At 39.2% G+C, this 24,659-nt stretch overlaps 2 protein-coding genes across 3 annotated transcripts in view; one reads left to right on the forward strand and one right to left on the reverse strand.

Moving 5' to 3' along the window:
• The window catches only part of saysd1 (SAYSVFN motif domain containing 1), a 142,339-nt gene extending 137,392 nt beyond the window's left edge, over nucleotides 1–4,947 (forward strand). Inside the window, exon 4 of the mRNA XM_043713797.1 lies at nucleotides 4,867–4,947. Coding sequence (XP_043569732.1) covers nucleotides 4,867–4,912 — 46 coding nt within the window. The 3' untranslated portion in view covers nucleotides 4,913–4,947. The remainder of the gene's footprint in view (nucleotides 1–4,866) is intronic.
• The window catches only part of gnai1 (guanine nucleotide binding protein (G protein), alpha inhibiting activity polypeptide 1), an 82,067-nt gene that overhangs the window by 5,724 nt on the left and 51,684 nt on the right, over nucleotides 1–24,659 (reverse strand). For both annotated transcript variants that reach the window (XM_043713796.1, XM_043713795.1), the window contains exons 2-6: nucleotides 15,964–16,006; nucleotides 15,713–15,854; nucleotides 5,117–5,274; nucleotides 3,580–3,708; nucleotides 2,307–2,436 (exon numbers count right to left, since the gene is read on the reverse strand). In XM_043713796.1, the coding sequence (XP_043569731.1) occupies nucleotides 2,307–2,436; nucleotides 3,580–3,708; nucleotides 5,117–5,274; nucleotides 15,713–15,854; nucleotides 15,964–16,006 (602 nt within the window). The remainder of the gene's footprint in view (nucleotides 1–2,306; nucleotides 2,437–3,579; nucleotides 3,709–5,116; nucleotides 5,275–15,712; nucleotides 15,855–15,963; nucleotides 16,007–24,659) is intronic.

A 24,659-nucleotide genomic window follows, 5' to 3' on the forward strand; every position in this document is an offset into this window, starting at 1 on the left:
CCTTAATTTGGCAGTTACTGCTGTCCACTGATGGGAATGGTTTGGCCTCTAATGCTGATTCCACACTATGTCAGAAGGTTTATTTGAAAGCACTAGCTTTTGGAGCAGTGCTCCTTCATCAGGCTGCTGTGGAGCAGAATCCCTGATGGAGTAGCACTCTGAAAGCTAGTGCTCCCAAATAAACACATTGGACTATAACCTGGTGTTGTGTGATTTTTAACTGTGTCCACCCCAGTCCAATACTGGCTCCTCCACGTTATGCCAGAAGACTCCTAGATCAAATACATTGATTTTTCTCGAGACCTGAATCAGAAAATCAGGTGAGAAATGTGGAGTTTCTGTTGGGGCAAATAAAAACAGATAACTATAATTGCCACTCTATTGAAAATTTGGACCAATGTAATACAGTAACTTTAGGTTACTACATAAAATCTGCTAGTATAATGATCTTCCTTCACTGATAGCTACTGAAGTATGCAGCTTGCAAAACAAAGATGGTTATAACTTTTTCACAGGGATGATACAGAAAAGACGAGGACAGGCAAAGCGCAATTAAAGAACTAAAATATATAAATCTTTCACATAGTCATTTATATATCATCACATTAGGATATCCAAAATGCCAAAATAAAACTAAGTACTCAGATGCTGGAAACATGAAACAAAAACAAAAAAAGTGGAGAAATTCAGTAGGTCTGGCAACATCTATAGAGAGAAAAACTGAGTGAGACCTGCAACACTTTTGTCAGAATATTAGTTCTGATTCTTCAGATACTGCCAGACCTGCTGAGTTCTCCAGCACTGTTTTTGTTATCCAAAAAGACTGACTGCTTTTGAGACACCTTTTTATTCACTTGAGCATCCCATCAAAAGAGATGGCACACAATAATATACTACCCTCCATGTGCAACATTGGATACCTTACAACATAATAAAACTAGAAAACTAAAACAAAACATTACTGCACCACAAGTTGATCTTACAACCTTCTAACTATGATAAAGTGCAGTACTATTGGAACCAATTGATAGTAGGAGGAAGGGAAGAAAGGAAATCAAGAGGTAAAAACTCTTTGTAAAGCAACAATTTAAAAAAAGGAAAATGAAGGGAAAAATTCTATAAAAAAGTATCTTTGCCAATTTTGCAAATAAAAATAACTTTGTAAAAGCCAACTAGCTTTCTTTGTGAACATACCAAGGTAGTCATGCATGTCACACAGTCACAGTAAGTTTCATCATTGACATAACTAAGTGAAATATTCATCCATGACATGAATGAATGTTTGTCCACAAAATATTACAACCCAACATGGTTGAATACAAAACCAGCTGCATAAATTTAAAGGTCAATGCACAACTTTCGTTTTTCATAAATGTATTATGCACTCAAAATCATACAGATTTCAAAGTTTCTGTATAGTAATGCAACCACTGACAATGCTGTTGAGTTGAGAACTTCCTCTACAAAAAAAAATTAGATCCTGAATGTCCCACTTCAAGAGGCTAACCATACTAAGATACAAAAGTTACAAATAAAAAATTAAAAAGTATTAATAGATGTCCAATTTCTCCCTAGTTATCTGGCCCTTACAAATCATGGAATCACCTTGCTTTAGCCATCTTTTAATGCTGTTTTGAACTGAATGCTAGAAGCGCATTCCAGCATCTAAGCTGGCCTGCAATCTTTCTCCTACTCACCTTCTCCTGCTACTACAGTAGCTGAGAAGAACCCGCCATTTTGGGGGTGGAGGACTTATTGGAGGATATGAACTGCTAATGGTCTATCCACCTTCAAGGAAAAATCAATCGGCTTCAACAATAAACAGTACACAGATAGCCACTTGGGAATTAATAAATATTTGAGAAGTCATGGTAAGAAAAACACTTGGATGTATGCTACATCCTTTTCACGACTGTCTTAAATATTTATCCCCAGTGTTAGAAATGCAGTTCCTTTTAAGGATAAGCTAGAACAACTTCAGAGTGTTAACTGAGCGCAGGTGATGCTTACTCAAGTTTGTACTCTTGTGGTGCAGTGGCTCAGTCCCTATCTCTGAGCCTAGAGGCCTGGGTTCAATTCCCATCTATTCTTGATGTGTTAAAACATCACTGAGCAGATCGAATTGAAAATAGGATTAAAAAGTTCTTTGCTTTCCCCCTGCAGTAAGGAAAATCAGGTTCTGGAAAGATAGAGAATCTAGGAGGAAAGGGTAAAAACTGATATTTGTGCTGAACAATAGTTTAGCAATAGAACAATAGTTTAGCAATAAAACAATACGCACATCCATTGGTTAACAATCCACTTACCATTTCCTCATCCTCTGCAAGAACAAGGTCGTAATCACTAAGTGCGACACAAAATATAATGGCCGTTACTCCTTCAAAGCAATGGATCCATTTTTTGCGCTCAGATCTTTGACCACCTACATCAAACATTCTATGAGAAAATGGTATTATTGAGTTTTGCCCATTTATAAGAACCTTATGCCACTTTTTCACAATTTTCTTCCAAAATACAGAAGTGGGTATATTTGTATATACACAAGAGGGCTTTCCAAGTAAATTAAACACACTAGCAGTACTTCCACCTAACAAATGGAATTGCATCACTTAAAAGCAATACAAACAAGCCCAAAGTCAACCCATGTTAAGAAGTGTTTAAGAGATTACTCAGGGAAGGCATTCTTCAAAGTTTTGAACGCCTGTTGACAAAGTTGATGCCAAGACTTGGCGTTATCAAAAGTAATACATAAACTGTAACCCAGAGACAGCTGATTAGCAGTACATCACAAGACAAATTAATCTAAACAGAATGAATTCTATTTGTTTCAAATGCAGTTTCACATTTTCTGCACTTTAAAAGTACCCTACTGCTTCAGGGTGAGTAGGACATTTTATTACTGCATTTCAAACCAATCAAAATGCAAGACTTGATAGAAAATACAACATTTTAAATAATTCTTGCCTTTCATATCTTGCAGGGACTTGAACTTTAAAAACATCACCTTCTTAATCCCAGGATATAATTCACTATTCAAATCCCATCCCCAATCTCTCCTCCATGCTTTTCTTTTACTGTACTACATAACTGCATTTTACAGAATCTTCATCCTATTGAAAGGATGTCCTCTATTGACAACTGTATTCCAGTAAAGACATTTTCTACTGTATCTGTCATTATCAAACATTACTCTGAAAGTGTTGACCGAATTTTGACTAGTTTGTCTAACCACATAAGTGGCTCTTGAAACATGGAATATTGCAAATAAAAAACAGAAATTTCATAAAATATACTGCCCCTTGAACTAGAGCCATACAAGACAACACATTAAATACTTACACAAATTACTCTCAATTTGGCAATTTAAATTAATCGTCTTGTTAGTACATAAACACACTGAGTTCCCATGTGGTCAAATATTTATCGTTCAATTTATTTTTTTTAAAAATCAGTTATTTGAATTATTTATCGACTTTACTTTCTGCTTATTCAATTTGAAGTTTCAGAATATCACAATTCAATGGTGAGAGTAGGTAAATGAAAAAGAATTGAAACAATGTTAAATATTTTTGTACTTACTTAAAATGCAAATCCTTAAAAGTGAAGTGGGTCTCCACAATGCCCGTTGTTTTAACTCTTGTCCTTAGAACATCTTGTTGAGTTGGAATGTAACTGGCTTGTGCTACTCTGTCCAAGTCATTCAAATAGCTGAACGAAAATGAGAAGTAAATGGCACATTGAATATCACAATGAGTTTGTTAAATCAATGGTTATCAATTCAAAGTTCCAATCCTTTGAAAGTGCTGTGCGTTTGGTTGAAAAAGAAAATTCTTATGCTCCAAAATAGTCCCTCTGCTCACCTTCCAAAAGTCTGACTACTTATGTGAGTGCCCTTCCAATTTACTTTCTGATATGTTGTGCCAGTATGCATGATTTATATGTCCACTTTGACTGTGAATGCTGTTGTACTATTAACCATGCAGCATTAGAGTTGAGCCTGATCAGGTCATCACACACTTCCTGAAGAAGGGCTAATGCCCGAAACGTCGATTCTCCTGTTCCCTAGATGCTGCCTGACCTGCTGCGTTTTTCCAGCAACACATTTCCATCTCTGATCTCCAGCATCTGCAGACCTCACTTTCTCCATCACACAGGAAGACTTTATAGTGGTTCTGGATGTCACTTCAGATTAAGAAAGCAGTCAAATCACAGATTACCAGGAGGCTTACAGATTAGATTAGATTAGATTACTTAGAGTGGAAACAGGCCCTTCGGCCCAACAAGTCCACACCGACCCTCCGAAGAGCAACCCACCCAGACCCATTCCCCTACATTTACCCCTTCACCTAACACTACGGGAAATTTAGCATGGCCAATTCACCTAACCTGCACATTTTTGGACCGTGGGAGAAAACCGGAGCACCTGGAGGAAACCCACGCATACACGGGGAGAACGTGCAAACTCCACACAGACAGTTGCCCGAGGCGGGAATGGAATTCGGGTCTCTGGCGCTGTGAGGCAGCAGTGCTAACCACTGTGCCACCCCAACAACTCCACCCACTTTTTAGATTTTTCAGTGGCAACTCTCACATTTGTATTTTTATATTTAAATGTTTGGTTGGCAGCTCCCAAAGAAAGTGCCATAGCCAATGAAAACTCAAATGTAAACCTGCTGGGTTTATGACGATAGATGCCTATTTTAAGCAAATGTGAGGTACTTGCATTGGGGTTACATAAAATAGAAAATAAATGTATTTCTAAAAGACAATATATCAGAGTCAAGAGTTCTGGAGTAAATATGGATATAAAGAAACAACCTGTATTTGTATTGTGTCATTAATGTAGTTAAACATTCTATTTCACAGAGGCACAAATGAGAATGGATGTCAAACCAAAAGGAGACGCAACTAACTAGGAACGGCCAAAAGTTCAATCAAGGTTTCATGGAAAACTATGGCCAAATAATTACACTAAATGAAGCTGATGCAAGAACAGACTACCTGCAAAAGGACAGAAAGCCTCTACAGCTTGTTATTAAAAAATGTTTTAGACACCTTAGCAATGTCCATTATTAAATTCTCTATAATGCTATGTACTACAACATACAATACTTACTATGCAGAAGAATCATTAAGTTGATACTCTCTGGACCGATTAAAACAGGCCTGAACGCCACTATCCTTCCACAGTCTCTTGATTACTCCAGCAAGCTCCACAGTCATAAATCCTTCTTCTGCTGCACCAGCCAATACAAACAACTGGCGAGCATCATCCTGAAGAAAGTATTGGTATTACATGAATTAAGTAGGAATTCAAACTTTTGGCAAATAGAATAACAAGGATCCAAACAGATTCCATAAATACATTAAGGGTAAAAGAGTAATTAGGGAGAGATTTAGGGCCCCTAAAGATCAGCATGGACATGTGTGTGTGGAACAATGGGAGACAGGAGAAATACTAAACAAACATACTGTGGAGAAGGGCATAGAAGCTAGGGACCTTAGGAAATAAATAGGGATGTCTTGAAAACAGTTCACATTACAGAACACAAGATACTGGAGATTTTAAAACACAAAGTTAGATAAATCATGTGTTTCCCACAACTTTGTGGGAAGCTAGGGAAGAGACATCTGTGCCCCTTACTGAGATATTTGCATTATTGAAAGCCATGAGTGAGGTGCCGGAAGACTAGAGGTTGGCTAACGTGGATATCATTATTTAAGAAAGACTGTAGGAAAAAGCAAGGGAACTAGGGACTGGTGAACCTGACATCAGTATTGGTTAAGTTGATGCAGGGGATTCTGACGGACAGGATTTACATGCATTTGGAAAGGCAAGAACTGATTAAGGATAGTCAACATGGCTTTGTGTGTGTGAAATCCTATCTCACCGAGTTATTTTTTGAAGAAGTGATAAAGATGATCGATGAAGGTACATGGTGTCTGTATGGGTTTCAGCAAAGTGTCCGACAAGGTTCTGCATGGTAGACTAGTTAGTAAGGTTAGATCAAACAGGATCCAGGGGAGTTAACCAACTGGATACAAAATTGGCTCAAAAGTAGGAGACAGAGGATGCTGGTAGAGGGTTGCTTTTCAAACTGAAGGCCTGTGACCAGCAATGTGTTGCAAGGATAGGTGCTGTGTCCACTGCTTTTTGTCATTTATGTAACTGATCTGCATGAGAACATAGGAGGTACGGTTAGTAGGTTTGCAGGTGACACCAAAATTGGAGGTTTCATGAACAGTGAAGAAAATTATCTGGGTACAATGGCACCTTGATCAGATGGGCCAATGAACTGGAATTTAATTTAGATATGAAGTGCTGCATTTTGGCAAAGCAAACAAGGGCAGGATTTTGATGGTAGAGCTCTGGGGGGTGTGTGCTGAACAAACAGACCTAGAGGGTGCAGGTGCATAGTTCCTTGAGAGCGGAGTCACTGGTAGACAGGGTGATGAAGGCGGCTTGTTATGCTTGCTTTTACTGATCAGAATTGGGAATTCTGATGGGAATTAGGACATCATGATGCGACCGTACAGGACATGGTGAGAATACCGTGTATAATTTTCGTCTTCTTTCCATAGGAAGTATGTTGTTAAATTTTTTCTGCACCCTCTCAAGTTTACAAGGATGTTGCCAGGACAGGAGGGTTTGGGTGACAGGCTGAATAAGCTGGGACTTTTCTTCCTGGAGTGTCAGAGGCTGAGGGGTGACCTTATAGGAGGATTATACAATCATGAGAGGCACGAATAGGATGAATAGGCAAGGTCTTTTTCCTAGGGTGAGGAAGCCCAAAACTAGGTGGCATAGGTTTAAGGTGAGAAGGGAAAGATTTAATAAGGTCTTGAGGGGCAACTTTTTCATATCGAGGGTGGTGAGTGTATGGAATGAGTTGCTAGAGGAAGGGGTGGAGCTGGTACAATTAGAACATTTAAAAGGGCATCTGGATGGGCATATGAATAGGAAGGGTTGAGCGGGATATAGGCCAAATACTGGCAGATGAGACTAGGTCAGATTAGGTTTGCTGGTCAGCGCAGACTAGTCGGACCAAAAATTCTGTTTCTGTGCTATACTCTATGACTCTATTCCTTAATGAGTTAACCAGATCCTCTTTTCCAAAACTCCCATTTAATTACTTCTTTGTCTTCACTCCTTCCTCAACCAGAATAGTACATAGAATAAACTACTTTTGCTGCCAGCCATTACTCTTTCAAAAAAAAGGAACATTTTCCACATTTGCCGTAATAAACCGAAATTAAACATCAAAGGATTCTTTCAGAAGTGAGCCAACCTGACGTTGGGTTTCAAACAAACAATCTCATCTGGTAAACCAGAGGAAACGGTTCTAAATTCAATCTTCACAAGTTACTTATGTAAACATTCATGTATAAATCTAGAGAGCAATTATTGGATATTCTGTCACCCAGGGCATGTCAATATTGTTTGATAGGCTAGGTCATTCTATGTATTGTAGAGTGAGAGTGTCAACAGTTGTGAACAGAGGATGATAAAGTAAAGCAATCTCTTTCTCAACATGTATTTAAATCTGGCTGTACCAAAAAGGCCTTAGCCATAAGTAGCAGGCAAGTTTTAAGAATTAATTGCATCCCAATTCTGACATTAATTTAATGGATTCTTTCGTAACAATTTAAATTTAAAGATGATAGCAGGAAGAAAAATTAAGGATATGTAAATAGAACAATAATTATCTCTAGGAATTCAAAAGATTGGAGGAGAAGCTTAGTTACATTATTTAATGTGCTTATATATCACTACAGCTGGTGCCTCAAATTCTTTGTGCGGCCAATGTAAACACCAAATAAGCTTATTAAATTCATTAACGGACTGTCTTTCAGCCGCCAAACTTAGAAGCAGGTATTCCTAGCTGCCTTCCCTAAAAAGAATGGCAATTTTTTCAATGTCAGTATCTACTGCTCCAGACTAGATATTGGAAGATGGTGGCATTCTGACCGATGTATTTTCAATCCAACATAACAGAGTCACAAGAATAGTACATCATGTGAAATAACAAACTAATAAGCTCAAAGTTTGAAAGGGATGCAAGTTTTTAGACATGTATTCTGATGTAGAATCAGGGAAGAAGAGTAAGTAGCAGCAACAGGGGATTTACAAAAACAGGTAGCAATTGGATTCCATATCAAATGCATTAATTGGAAAACTTTCAGAGGAAAGACAGAACATGTAAAATTTATCGAAGTCAAAGTATAAAATTGCATGTACTGATGTGCTAAATACAAGTAGTAATGTACAAAAACACTTCAACTTATTTCAGATCACTGGTGTACAGCAGGAGAGAGATTTTCCTCTCTCTCATCCAGTTGACCTAACCTTAGAAAATAGCTGTCCCCACAGAACAAGCTAAAACAGAACAAACAGATTCAACATAATCCAAAAAAGTCTGTTTGAAACCCCAGCTGCAGTTTTCATGTCATGTCACCTGCAGAGCTCAAGCCCTCCAGATATTTCTTCTTGCATTAATGTATACTGTGTTCTTTAACTCTGGTTTAGAGTTCAGTATGACTAGAATGTGTTCTGACAACAGAAGTAGCCATTCCCGCACAAGGGGAGATCAAAGGTATTTGCTGATCAAGAATTATCCAGCTGTGGTCCTTTGGAAATGTTTTTGATCAAAACAAATATTTAATTTAAGAATAATTTTAACGACAGTACACCAACTAATAAATTGTTAAACCAAACTTAAACCAAATTACCCATAGAGAGGGGATTGGAAGTTTATTAAGAATGTTTATTTCTGGCAATAAACTCATTTCTAATTGTGCTAATAAAACTACTTATTATCACAATGTTTTAAACAGAAAGAAAAAAGTATTTTGCTGCCCAATTGTACAAGCCCATGGAAGATTTCACATGTGATTATGGTTTTCTCCCACAGTCCAAAGATGTGCAGGTCAGGTGAACTGGCCACACTAAACTGCCCTTAGAGTACGGTGCATTAGTCAGAGGGGAATGAGTCTGGGTGGGTTACTCTTCAGAAGGTCGGTGTGGACTTGTTGGGCCAAAGGGCCTTTTTCTACACTGTAGGGAATATAATCTAATTGTCCAAATAAGTTTGAATTAGACTTGAACCATTACCTAACCAGTGCAATTTCAGGCAGTTTCCTACAGATTGCATCCAAAATTGGAAACATTACCCTTTTTACTATATTTGATCAAATTATCTGTTACAAATTTATAAATTAATTACAACTAATGTAACTGTTCAACTCACGTCCAAGCCATTCTATGTCAGTAATGCAATATGCTAACCTGCATTATGATTCGTGCAATCCCATTGTGCATCTAATTAAGATCCTAGGTTTAGATATTGTCATAGCAACAAGAGGTATAAAGTGTCTCTGCTTCCTCTGGAGGATCAAAGCGCTTAGCTAAGCAGGCACCTTTAGTAATGCAGCTAACTATCCCAGTTAGGGGTGAGAAATAATCAGGTCGCAAAACAGGAAAAGGCAAAGCCTAACCGTCTTCAGCTGCTTCATCAATAACCGCCGCCCCCCACCCCCCCCTCCATCATAAGATCAGAAGTGGGGATGCTTGCCAATGATTGCATAACATTTGCACCATTCATAACTCTTCAGATATTGCTGCTGTCCATGCTCAAATGCAACAAGATCTGAACAATATCCAGGTTTGGGCTGACAAGTGCCAAGTAACATTCATACCACCATTTCCAATAAGAGACAATCTAACCGCCGCCACTTAACATTCAATGCCATTACCATAACTGAATCCCACACTATCAACATTCTGTCCCAAAATTCAACTGGATTTGCCACAAGCAGAATGTCTTCAACAGCAGGACAGAGATTAGGAATACTGCAGCACATTGCTCACCTCCAGATTCATCTACAAGGCACAAGTCAAGACTGTGATGAATACTGCCCACTTGCCAGGATGTGTGAAGCTTCAACCACACTCAAAATGTTTGACATTAGATTAGATTACTTACAGTGTGGAAACAGGCCCTTCGGCCCAACGAGTCCACACCGACCCGCCGAAGCGCAACCCATCCATACCCCTACATTTACCCCTTATTACCTAACACTACGGGCAATTTAGCATGGCCAATTCACCTGACCTGCACATCTTTGTGACTGTGGGAGGAAACCGGAGCACCCAGAGGAAACCCACGCAGACACGGGGAGAATGTGCAAACTCCACACAGTCAGTCGCCTGAGTCGGGAATTGAACCCGGGTCTCTGGTGCTGCGAGGCAGCAGTGCTAACCACTGTGCCTCCGTGCCGCCCACATGATTCAGGTCAAAGCAGTTTGCTTCACGTAGAGAAACCAAAACTGCGTCCAAAGGACCCAGTGGAAATTTCCCTATGCAGAACAGAATTCTAACTTCTCCTTGCAAATTAAGGTGCTTACTTCTGGTAATAGACTATCAAACCTCTAACGGACTCTAGAGTCAGAGTCTTACAGCATGGAAACAGACTCACCAGCACAACTCATCCATGGCGACCACATTTCCTAAACGGAACTAGCCCCATTTGCCTGCATTTGGCCCAAATCCTTCTAAACCTTTCCTCTCCACATACTTGCCCAAATGTCTCTTAAATGTTACAACTGTACTCACCTCTACCACTTCCTCTGGCAGCTTGTTCCATACAATCACCACTGTGGAAAAAGTTGCCACTCAGGTCCCTTTTAAATCTTTCCCCTCTCCCTCTAAACCTATGTCCTCTAGTTTTGGATTCCCCACCCTAGGGAAAAGACCTTACCTATTCACCATATCTATGTTCCCCATGATGTATAAAGTTCCATAAGGTCACCTTTCAGCCTCCTATGTTCCAGGGAAAAGAAGTCCCAGTTTATCCAGCCTTTCCTTATAACTCAAAAGGCATCAGGTATGTCTGTCTCAACATACTAGCCTTGCCCAAACCAGATAAATTTATAAAGTTCTAGTTTGCTACAAAGATCTGGTTTGTTGCACGTGCTAGTGAAGCAAGGAACAGGGAGAGAGTGCAGCTGAACATCAAGAATCATCTTTGCTATCCTTCCCTCTACATCCCTGGAACAATTCAGAGGCCTGTGGAAAACTTCCAACAGGGTGATCTTTCCTGTTTCTAACCTCAGCCCAAACTATCTCAGTGAATGAGTCCTCAAAGGTTTTCTCAGCTGCTGTAATTCTACCCTTAATTAACAATGCCACCCCACCTTTACAATCTTCTCTGTTCTTACTGAAACAACTAAATCCCGGAATCTGCAACAACCATTCCTGTCCCTCCTCTAGCTGTGTCTCTGAAATGGCTGCAACATTGAAATCCCAGGTTCCAACCCACGATCCAAGTTCACTCACCTTATTCTGGATGCTCCTGGCATTGAAGTACAAACATTTCAAACCAACATCCTGATTGCTAGTGCCCCCTCGCAACTTTGTAAACCTATCCCTGACCTCGCTACCCTCAACATCCTTTACACTGGAAATACAATTTTGGTTCCCATCCCCCTGTTGCATTGTTCCAGGGATGTAGAGGGAAGGATAGCAAAGATGATTCTTGATAGGAGTGAGTGTAACATGGTAGTTGTAATGAGAAACTTTAACTTCCCAATATTGACTGGGAATACTATAGTTCAAGTAGTTTAGATGGGTCAGTTTTTGTTCAATGTGTGCAGGAGGGTTTTCTGCCACAGTATGTAGTCAGGCCAACAAGGGGTAAGGCCACATTGGATTCAGTACTGAGGAACGAACCCGGCCAGGAGTTAGATTTGGAGGTAGGTGAGCATTTGGCGATAGCGACCACAATTCGGTTATATTTACAATACAAATAGGTATGGATAGGTATATACCACAGGGAAAGAGGTATAACTGGGGGGGAAAAGGCAATTAGGATGCAATTAGGCAAGATTTAGAATGTACAGGATGGGGAAGGAAACTGCAGGAGATGGACGGATTTGAATGTGGAGATTATTCAAGGAACAGCTACTGCGGGTCTTTGATAAGTACACACCTATCACGCTGGGAGGTAGTTGACGAGTGAGGGAGCCATGGTTTACTGAAGAAGTTGAAGCTCTTGTCAAGAGGAAGAGGAAGGCTTATGTGAGGACGAGGTGTGAAGGTTTAGTTAAGGGGCTTGAGAGTTATAAGTTAGCCCTCTGTTCAGATCTTTTTTGGCTAAGAGGAGCCAGGAGGGGACATGAGAAGTTGTTGGCAGATAAGATCAAGGAAAAACCTAAGGACTTCTACAGGTATATCAGAAATAAAAGATCAGAACAGTAAGATTAGGGCCAAATTAGTAGTGGAATGGTGTGTGGAATCTGCGGACATAGAGGAAGTGCTTAATCAATAATTTTAGTCAGTATTCACATTGGAAAAGGGCAACGTTAGTGAGAATATGGAAATACAAGCTACTAGATTAGCTGAGATTACGGTTGACAAAGAGGAGGTTTTAGCAATTTTGGAAGATCTGAAAATAGATAAGACCCCTGGGCCGGATGGGATTTATCCTTAGATTCTCTGGGAAGCCTGGGAGGAGATTGCAGAGCCTTTGTCTTTGATCTTTTTGTCGACAGGAGTAGTGCCAGAAGACTGAAGGAGAGCAAATGTTGTTCCCTTGTTTAAGGAGGGGAGTTGGACCAAAGCTTGCAATTATAGGCCAGTGAGCCTTAATTCGGTTGTGGGTAAGGTGTTGGAAAAGGTTATAATAGACAAGATTTATCATCATTTGGAAAGGAGTAATTTGATTAGGGATAGTCAACACGGTTTGTAAAGGGTAGGTCATGCCTCACAAACCTTATTGAGTTCTTCGAGAATGTGACCAAACAAATGGTTGGTCGAGTGGCTGATGTGGTGTATATGGACTTCAATAAGGCATTTGATAAGGTTCCACATGGTAGGCTATTGCACAAAATATGGAGTTTCGGGATTGAAGGTGATTTAGTGGTTTGGATCAGAAATTGGCTAGCTGAAAGATGACAGAAGGTGGTGGTTGATGGGAAATATTCATCTTGGAGCTCAGTTACCAGTGGTGTGCCGCAAGGATCTGTTTTGGGGCCACTGTTGTTTGTCATTTTTATAAATGATCTGAAGGTGGGCTTAGAAGGATGGGTTAGTAAATTTGCGGATGACACTAAGGTAGGCATAATTGCGGATAGTGCCGAAAGATGTTGTGGGTTACAGAGGGACATAGATAAGGTGCAGAACTGGGCTGAGAAGTAGCAAATGGAGTTTAATGCGGAAAAGTATGAGGTAGTTCACTTCGGAAGTAACAGGAATACAGAGTACTGGGCTAATGGTAAAATTCTTGGAAGTGTCAATGAACAGAGAGATCTCGGTGTCCAGGTGCATAAATCCCTCAAAGTCGTCAACCAGGTTGATAGGGCTGTTAAGAAGGCATATAGTGTGTTGGTGTTTATTGGTAGGGGCATTGCGTTTCGGAGTCACAAGGTCATGCTTCAACTGCACTGGTAAGGCTGCATCTAGAGTATTGCATACAGTTCTGGTCACCGCATTATAGGAAGGATGTGGAAGCTTTCCCAGGCAACATGTGCCTGGTATGGAAGGAAGGTCTTATGAGGAAAGGCTGAGTGAACGGAGGCTGTTTTCGTTGGAGAGAAGGTTGAGAGGTGACTTAATCGAGGCATATAAGATAATCAGAGGGTTAGACAGACAGCGAGAGCCTTTTTCTGCGGATGGTGAAAGCTAACACAAGGGTACATAGCTTTAAATTGACGGGCGATAAATACAGGACAGATATCAGGGGTAGTTTCTTTGCTCAGAGTAGTAGCAGTGTGAAATGGCCTACCTGCAACAGTAATAGACTCGCCGATGTTAAGGACATTTAAATGGGCATTGGACATACATATTGATAATAATGGAATGGTGTAGGTTAGATGGGCATCAGATTAATTTCACAGGTCGGTGCAACATCGAGGGCCGAACGGCCTGTACTGCACTGTAACCTTCTATTATAATTACATTGTTTTCATATTTTATTCCTTTATTAGTAAACTGTTAAGATCCAAACCTATTAACGTTTTCTACTCAAACTACAGGAGTGCTGTTTAAAATAAAAACAAAAAGCATAGTTTGCCTTTAAAGATGAGTAGGAACAGCTTTTCAGAGTTCATTTTAAATATAGATGCCAATGTCAAGCCTGGACTTTGTTGTTGTTAGTTGTGTAACTTACGAAGAGGATTTCAACCTGTTACATTTGCACATTCATGCATATTAGTCAGTAATTATGTTTCATTCTTTGAAAAATATAAACAATGGACCAGACTTTCAAAATATTATCAAGAACACAACAGCCAGATGAATTCCTGATCCCAACACTGCACTCAAATGGTGTCGCCAATGGTGCCATTTTGAAGTACAAGTACAGCTAAGTGGGAAGACAACAAATTCAGTTCCCAATTAGTAGCACCAAATGACTCCAAGAGGAGGAGATTCCACACAGGACAAGTGATCAGCAACTTCAATGGGGGCATCTCGCTACAATATCAAAGAGACGTGACACACCAGTGAAGAGCCAGCAACAGAACTTCAAACAGTGAAAATATGGCCAAATCATTTGTAATGTGTGTAATCTAGCACAAGATGCCCAAGGACCTGACAATTTGCAAATCATTAACAGAACCTCCCATTTGTTGCACTTTGAAGGTAACAGCTATGCACTAGTATGCACTGGACTGTTCAGGTTCACCAAATTCACTCCTGGCAATTGTGTGCCAACCTCTCCTACCTATTAGCTAGCTCCTTAAGGAACTTAATGGATTAAAGGCAAGCAGGTTCATTGTTAGCTTCCTCCACCTCTGCCATCCCAATCTCACATTGAAAATTACAATGGATCCACATGTATCAAGATACAGATGTATGCTGCAGGAACCCAATTTTTAAATCTTAGCTACACACATTTCCACCCCCCTAGCAGCCTAAATATCCAGCCATGGTTCAGGCAGAATAATTGCTCTCATCAGTACAAATAGATGTAGAGGCGAGGGCCTAGTAGTATTATCACTGGACTATTGATCCAAATCCTGCCATGGCAGATGGTGGAATTTGAATTCAATTAAAACAATAGAATCTGGAATTAAAAGTCTAATGATGGGTTTTCCTGTAGATTGTCAGGAAAAACCTATCGGGTTCACTAATGTCCGTTAGGAAAGGAATCTACCATCTGGCCTACAATGACTCCGGACAATTGGTTGGTTTTTAACTGCCAATGGGCAATAAAAGCTGGCCTAGCCAGCAATCCCTCATCCCATGAATAAAAACAAAACTTCATTAGTAACATGCAGTGTTTCAGTTTCTCCAAAATAAAAAAATTCACACAAATTGGTTTTATTTTGGGAAAAAAAACAGCAAGCACAAATCAAACAGACTGTGCTGGAGAAATGCAGTTCTAAAGAACTTGTACTGGATTTGAAATGGCAATGTTATTTCTGTCTACCAGATCTGCTGAGTTTCTTCAGCATGGTGTTTGTTTCAGATTTCCAGCATCAAGAATATTTTGTCTTTAAACACAGAACAGTTTAAAAGCGAATTGAAATGATCAATGAATGCATTTTGTTTTCTTTTTGCTGTAACATTGGGTTAAATAAACATTAAGTTTGCAAGTTTGGACCAAGATTTACTTGCGCATTTCCTTTCTTCGTACCAAAAAGGAAGCATTATTCTATTTAAGATTAGTATTGAGATAGATATCACAAAGTCAATTGCTTTTTGCTACTTACTGCTCTTGCAGGATCACCAAAGTCTATCTTCAATCTTCCCATTGCTCGAATAATTGCAATAATAGACTGAATGGTGTTGCTGTAGACAACAGCTTTGTATTGCTTGCATTCTTCTTCTGAATAACCAGCTTCATGTATAATCCTATCGACAAAAACATAATGTAAAGTTTACAATGAGAAAAAGTCTCTGAACAGAAGGAAAACTGGACAACTTTTCACCAACTTGCCCAGCAGATAAATTGTATACTTACTTCATCTGTTTAACAATGGTACTTTTGCCAGACTCCCCTGCACCTATAAAAGATAGGAATACATGAAGTTAATATATAACTGAAGGTAATCAATTTGTTTCCTACCCCCAATGTTTGCACCACAAGTTTTGAATTGTAAGAATGTAAGTGAATAAACACCAGGCAAGTTGTTCAAATCTTATATCATCATGGTAAATTTATAAGTAAACTCAGGTCCTAAGGTGAATGAACAAGTATCAAATTAGGAAAAGATTACAATTTAAAAAAGTACTCAGTATAAAGTTTTACTGAGTACAATTTACAAAGATTTACATCAACATCAAATAAAAAGCAAACAGTAAAGAGTCATAGATTTCAAAAATATTTGTATGTTTATCCTATAATAAACACTATTGCTGACACACTTTTAATATAATTCAAATCGACTTTTTGCAGCTAGCACTATCATAAATCAGGAGGTTCTACATTCAGGTTCTACTTTAAAACAGTACAGCACAAAATCTTGACTAACAGACAAGTGCAATATTGAAAGACTGCTGCACTATCTTAAGCTGAGGTGTTCTTGAGAGTAGGGGGAAAGGGGTATAAAAGATCTAGTGGTACTACTTCCACTTAGAGGAACCTCGATTTTCCGAACGAGATGGGCGGACACTATGTGGATAATGGATTATTTGGTTAATCAACTTAATATGAGCCCCCGCCCACCTCCAACCCCGTCTAAGACCGCTTCCCCGTCTGCCCCCACCCCACCCTCTCCCTACACCTGTTCAACACAGACCTCTTCCCCCCAACCCCTGTCTAACACGGCCTCCCATCTGCCCCCAACTTTCCAGAGCAGCTGGACTGGAAACCAACAACAAGACTGCTACTGCTGCCGCCGCCACCGCTGCTGCGTTTTGGAGGGGGGAGGTGGCGGCGGAGGAAAGAGAATCCAAATAGCACATGCGTACACACACAACCTTTTGACAGGTTCCACCTTTGCCCTCTACAGGACAATGGTGTAGAGATTATCTGACACACCTGTGTAGAAGTCCAGGGAAAGTGTGTGTGGGAGGAGAGAGAGAGTGCGCGAGTGTTAGAAACTCGTCTTTGATGTAATGTTTCTATCGGGTCCTCAAGATCTCCTTCGGATGATTGATATTGAGATAATCGAGGTCCGTCTGTAGTTCAGGGGAGCTTGGAGGTCTCCCTAGTCTTTTGGTCAATATATATCCCACAACAATCACTTAAGATCAGGCAATATACTCTGCTGTTTGTGGGGTTTGCTGAGCACTTAGTGGTTTATTTCATGTATGATCATAATGACAACACTTTAAACAGTTCTTACTTCGCTGTTAAGTATTTGAGATACTATAAGGTCATAAAGGCATCATATAACTGCAATACATTCAAAAGAAAGTGTCTCTTGAATTAGGGATAGGAGCAACCATGATCATTACGGATTAATTAAAGAACTCTGATACATTAATCCCCATGACAGAAACAAAAGCAGGGACATTTGCAATAAGCACATAAAAATGTTCTCTACCATAGTTATGTTTCAATAAAGCAAAACTTAAAAATAATTAAAACCTGTGTACAATATTGGAGTGTGAAATGTTTTCAGCAACAAGGACACCAAGCCCACGAGGAAGCATTAAATGTAATGGCCCATCATTTGGATTGTCTCTGTAAAACTGAAAATTCAATTATTTACGATACTGTATTTAAATCTTTTCTAACCCAGTTTAATAGAAACTATTAGAAGAAGAAGAAAAAACTGAAGTAGTCCATGCCCAAATGTAGCAAGACTTGGACTGACAAATAACATGCATATGACAGTGACAATCTCCAGCAAGACAGAATATAACTATTGCTCATTGACATTCAATGGCATCACCACTGAATCCCCTACTATCAACATCATGAGGGTTACCATTGACCAGAAATTAAACTGGACTAGTCATCGAAGTACTTTGGCTACAAGAGCAGGTCAAAGGCTAGGAATCTTGCAGTAGCAAACTCACTTCTTGTCTCTTCAAAACTTGTCCACTATATACAAGGCACAAGTCTGGTGTGTGATGGAATACATTCCAATTGCCTAGAAAAGTACAGGTCCAACAACACAAGAAACTTGGACACCATCCAACCTAAAGCAGTCTGTTTGACTATTTGTGGATGTGGTGCCATTCAGTACCTCCACCAACACCACTCAGTAGCACCTGTATACCATCTAAAAAAAATTTACTACCAAAAATTCACTATTCATTAGACAGCACCTTCCAAACCCATGACCACTACCATCTAAAAGGGCAAGGGCAGCAAATTCATGGGAACTCCACTATTTACAACACTCCCCTCCAAATCATTCACCATCCAGACTTAGAAGTATATTGCTGTTCATTCATTTAAAATCCTGAGCTTCCTCCTTAGAGTGTACATGTACTGCATGGACTGCAGCAGTTCAAGGTGGCAACTTACCACCATCCTCTCAAGGGCAACTAGCGATGGGCAATGTGCTGGCCCAGCCAACGATGCTCACATCCAGTGAAAAAAAGGAGCAAAGACACAGCTCTTCTATCTGGGCAGTCACAAAAACAAGGACACAGAATTGCTTACTTTGTCAAACAATCAGCAATCTACCCTTATTTCCATATCTTACATCCCACCACTGATCTAAAGAGTTGTTTATACATTCATCCCATATCTGTAGTATATAGTTAAGTCAGTTTACAAAGAGTTTAAATTTATAAATAAACTTAAGGTTGTTTTTGCTTAATTATCGCGGAGATGAATGTCCTTGCTTCTCACTGCAAAGTCTATCTTGGTGTGATGCCACCAAACATATCAACCCCTACACTTTCAGAATTCCAAAAAAATGGATTGCTCCTTCCAGGTCTTGGTGCAGCGTCCAAATCCTTTACCCTAGAGACTTCCACCCAAATACTTTAAAAGTATTACACCTGCCCTTTTACTTTCTCCAAGGCACAAACACTCCTTCCAGCTGTAAACTTCAATTTGTTGTACTGTATTCACTTTTCACATTTCTCTACATTAAGACCAAACACTGTTTGGATGATCTCACTGTAGAATACTTATGCAGAATCCACAAGCATGATTCCAAGTTTCCAAGCTTCCAGAGATCTGTCACTTTAATTTTCCAAGTTGCTCTCATGCTGAGATCTCAGTCCTTGGCCTCCTTTGCTGTTCTAGTGAAGCTCCACATAGCTTGAGGAACAAAACTTCATTGTTCAGTTGGACACTTTCCATCCTTCTGGATAAGAGTTCAATTTTAAACCTATTTTATTTCAGTTTTTGTTTTTTTTTTCTTTCAGACAGACAACAGCACATCTGCTCATCAGATCTTTTTGTTTCTTGTCCTGCTGCATTATCATTCCCTTTGGCCCTGTAAGAAAAACTGTCATTCAATCTTTCCTATCTTGCACCCTATCAAACAGCTTCCATTATCATCACCCACCATCTCTTGCTACTTGTTCCCAGTTCTGATATATAAAGAAAATCCACTCAAAAAGTGTTAACTCTCTTTGGTGGGACAGGACATACCTAAGGATGTTAATTATACTTACAGAAAAACAAAACAAGACTGTTATTGACTAGCCAATGGGACAGGAGCCTCAGTTTGGTCCCAGATGTTAGTTAGGAGAACTTTGTACAATCAACAGTACAGGACTTGTCTTTGCAGTTCACATTACCCAGATCAACGCTGGGTGGTGTGTCTGCTTCCAATTGAGTTGAATTGGCTGTTCATACATTGAGTGACACATTTGGAAGTTTCAGCATGCATTTAAGGGTCACTCATACTTTCATGTATCTGAAGTCAAAATGCACAATAGATCAGACAAGGATGGCAGATGTCCCTCCCTGCCTTTTTCCCTCGTAACCCTTAATTCCCTTACTGATCAAGTATCTACCTCAGCGGGCTTAGAGAAGATTTGTAGCTCAGGTTGAGGTCTGGATGCAGGTTTGCTCGCCGAGTTGGAAGGTTCATTTCCAGAAGTTTCATCACCCTACTAGGTAACATCTTCAGTGGGCCTCTGGGCAAAGTACTGCTGCTGATTCCTGCTTTCTATTTATATGTTTGGGTTTCTTTGAGTTGGTGATGTCATTTCCTGTTCTTTTCCTCAGGGGGTAGTAGATGGGGGTCTAACTCGATATGTTTGTTAATAGTATTCCAGTTGGAATACTATGCTTCTAGGAATTCTTGTGAGTTTCTCTGTTTGGCTTGTCCTAGGGTGGACATGCTGTCCCAATCGAAGTGGTGTCCTTCCTCATCTGTAAGTGAAGATCCTAGTGAGAGAGGGTCATGGTGTTTTGTGGCTAGTTGATGTTCATGTATCCTGGTGGCTAGTTTTCTGCCTGTTTTCTAATGAAGTGTTTATTACAGTTCTTGCAAGGTATTTTGTAAATGACATTAGTTTTGCTTGTTGTCTGTATAGGGTCTTTCAAGTTCATTAGCTGCTGTTTTGGTGTGTTGGTGGGTTTGTGGGCCAGCATGATGCTAAGGAGTCCGAGTAGTTTGGCAGTCATTTCCGAGATGTCTTTGATGTAGGGGAGAGTGGCTCGGGTTTCTGGACATGTTTTGTCTGACATCACCAACCCAAAGAAACCCAAACATATAAATAGAAAGCAGGTATCAGCAGCAATGCTTCACCCATAGGCCCACTGAAGATGTTACATAGTAGGGTGAAGAAACATCTGGAAATGAACCTTCCAGCTCAGTGAGCAAACCTGCATCCAGAATCTACCTCAGCCTTAAATATACATAAGGATTGTGCCCCACAGCTCTCTATGGCAACCCTCAGAAGACATTCCTCCTCATCTCAGTCTTAAACTTGCTGTGTGAAAGTTATTTTTCACATTTTAAATATATGCCATCCCATTCTTGATCTTTTACAAGCAGAAACAACTTCACCCTATCTACACAGTCCTGTCCACTCAATTTTGAAAATCTCAAATTAGGTTTGACTTAATGTCCTAGCCCTAGGGAGTCAAAAGATCAGAGACTGAAACTTTCAAATTCTGTACCTGGTCCAAGGCATGAAAAGGATGTTTTAAAAAAAAACTATAAATTAAAACAGTACATTTTCTCCTCGCAACTATACTACGGCCTTTTATACAAATAAGCCTTTATATAAATATAAATATTGGTTATAATGGCAATCTAATAATTGAGCTGAGAACTTAACAACATTAGTTTTTGCCAAGCACATAATTATTCTCTCCAAATTGTACTAAAACTGAAATGTAGGAAAAGACAAAGCAGAAATTCCCATGTCATAAAATTTTCTTTAAAATTGCAGTGTTTGGAAAGAAAGTGAATATAACTGAATACCTTCTTCAAAATTCTTAAAATTCTAGAAGTATACCAGCCAATTCTAGAAGTATACTTAAAGATAAACTATTTGAACAAAGTCAGACTTTAACGTAAGAGAAAAGCTTGAGTATGTAATCTGGGCAGATTACCATCCCAAGTACTGAGTGCTATCTCAACAACAATTTGGATACTGTATTATATTTTGCTTAATCACTTCTTGAAAACAAAAGAAGTATTCAATTGAAACAGCACTGGAATTAAAAAGTAAATTATTGGAGAATGACACGGTCATCAGTACAGGTTGAAATGGCATGATGTCAGAGTGGAATTATTGATTTGGAGACCTATTCATTCATTGATTCTCACAAATGAGCTTAATTTATGTTGTGTCCGAGGTAAACAAAACCTAAAAGCATCTCAATGGGTGAGATGTTGAAAATCAGAAATAAAAAAAGCAAATGGTGGATGCACTGAATGCATTTATAGCAAAGGGACAGAACTGTATATTTGTCTCTTTAAGTACAAATCAGACTTGGATAATCACATCAATGAGCAATAACACTATGAAACATATACTCTATTCTAGAAGAGCATAAGATGTAGAAACTGAAGTAGGTCTTTCTGTCTGCCACATCTGCTCCATCAGTTAATGAGATCAGGGCTGATCTGATAATCACCACCATTTTTCCTAATTTTTCTCATAACCCTCGATTCCCTTACTGATTAAAAATCTTTTTCAGCCTTGGATATATTTAAAAACAGCCCTACTGTTCCCTTGAATAAAGAATTCCACAGATTCACTATCCTTCGAGAAGAAATTCCTCCTCATCTGTCTTAAACCCCTTACACTGGAGTTATGCCCTCTCGTTTTACCATCTCACAGCATATACTCCAGTAAATCCTCTAAAACCCTTACAGGTTTCAATAAGATGCCATTCATTCTTCTAAATTCTAATGAGTACTAGACCAAGCTATTTATACCTCTCCTCTTAAAAAGAAATCCCCCCATACCTGGGATCAACCTTGTGAACCTTCCCTGGAATTCCTTTAATGCCAGTACAATTTTCCTTCGATAAGGGGACCAAATCTGCTCACAGTACTCTAGCTGTGATCTAATTAGTGACTTCTATAGTTTTAGCAAGACTTTCCTATTTGTGATCCATTCTTGTTGAAGTGAATGGAAACAAACAGTTTATTTACATTCTCTATTACTCGCAAAGCTTGAATGCCAGCTTTTGCAATTCATGCACAAGGACCCTCAAAAGCTCTGTGCTACAGCTTTCAGTAGTTTTCTCCATTTAAACAATACTTAGCTCCTCCATTCTTCCTGCAAATGTGCATCATTCTTGATGAAGAACTTCTGCTCAAAACGGCGAATCTCCTGCTCCTCAGCCTGACCTGCTGTGCTTTTCCAGTACCACACCTTTGACTCTGATCTCCATTATCTGCAGTCCTCACTTTCTTAAAGTGCAGTGCATAATTTGATGATGTCTAACATCACATGCCATCTGCCAAGTTTTTGTCCACCCACCTAACTTGCCTATATCCTTCTGCAGATTCCTTCTGTCATCCTCACTACTTGTCCTTCCACTTATTTGAATCATCTGCAAACTTGGTAATAGTATATTAATGCCCTTCAGCCAAGTCATTCACATATATAGAAAAAGTAGTATGGCCCAAGCACCGATTCCTGTGGCACTCCAATTACAAGCTGCATCCTGAAAATGACCCTTTCATCCCAAATATCTTCTATTAGTTAGCTCTATATACGCAGATATACTACTTCTAACACAATGGAATCTTATTAAAAAGCCTGGTGTGCAATACCTTTTAGAAATCCAAACACATTACATCTATGCAGCTGATTTCAACTTCAAGGAATTCTAATAACTTTCACAGGCATATCTTGCCCTTCACGAAGTCAAGTCGACTTTATTATGCACTTCTAAATGCTACGCTATTACAACCTTTAGAATACATTCCAACAATTTCCCAATGACAAATGTTAAGTTAGGGGACTTGTAACTATTTGTATTTTTGTCTCCTTCCCTTTTTGACTATAGGCGTCACTTCAACAGTTTCCAAATCCTCTGAGACTTTTAGAAGATTGACTACCAGTAATCCACTTTTTTTTTTAAGCCATTTCTTTCAGTATCCAAGGATTCAACCCATCAGGTTCATTTCTTAACATTCCTGAAAACTGACTACACCTCTCCGAATAGTAACCATCTTATTTGCATTTAACTTCTCATCTGCATTATTCAGACAATTATCTTAATATCAATGATTTTAGAAGGCAGACTTCTGGTCGTGATAAATACACGTGATTTTAAAATGAAAAAAACTGACAGAAGATTCCAAAACTGTAGGCTATAAATATAAAGGAACTGAAAGCTTATACTTAGGAAAACTCTCTTATTGTATAACCTAGTCAAGATAATTAAGGGAACTGAATAAACAATAAACTGAATGCCCAATCTAATCTTAGCCGTGCACTTAAGCACTGAGTTTTAATAGGTTTCCATCCCATTAACTAAATGGTTTTAAGGCTCTCCCATCATTTGAATGGATTTGTCCAAAACACGGAACCAAAAGCACTAGGTAAGAACATTGCATATTAGTTCAATAGTGTCATATTTCTAGGGTGCTTCAACATGATTTGTGGTGCATACCCAGCATAATCAGTGACATCTGCACTGGCGCAGTCCAGTGAGGATTCATAGTAGCAATGGCATTGGTGGAGGCAAGGTAGCATCAAAGAGTGGCAACACAATATGACCATTTTGTAACAAAATAGTGAATAAAATCAGTCAAAATCAAATAGATAAGCACTCTTTACATTCCACAGCTTCACATTAAAAGGGATTGAGAAGGGGAAGAAAAAGTTCCTTTACTGGACTTGCAAATCCAGGTGGCGAGCTCTCTCTTTGAACTCGTCAAAGGTTAAGAAAACACCAGCCAATAGGATATCATCGGAAATCAGGTTTGTAATGAAATGAAGGTTCCATTCATCTTACTACAAAAATACCATTTTTCAGGTCTGGTGTCTTGCTACTTCATTATCTCATATTTAAACACAGTTCTAGAAAGTGCCCACTTGTTCACAAACATAAACATAGGTCATCTTTCAAATAAATCTTACAATTTTGTCATTACAATAGTCAAATGAATATTGCATTATTTATTACCTTTACATATGACTAAACTACAAAGTTTACTAAATTTCCAACATATAATTTGTAGTTGGCCATAGTTTAAACTAAGATCACTGCTCATCCACAATTGTCAAACTAGAACACGATATTTTGTTTCTAGACCTGAATTTTAAAAATAGCATTTTCATTTAAGCACAAGAGGTTGCTCAAAATATCACGGACTTAGT

This window comes from Chiloscyllium plagiosum, chromosome 23, assembly GCF_004010195.1.
Source record: "Chiloscyllium plagiosum isolate BGI_BamShark_2017 chromosome 23, ASM401019v2, whole genome shotgun sequence".
NCBI classification, from domain to species: domain Eukaryota; kingdom Metazoa; phylum Chordata; class Chondrichthyes; order Orectolobiformes; family Hemiscylliidae; genus Chiloscyllium; species Chiloscyllium plagiosum.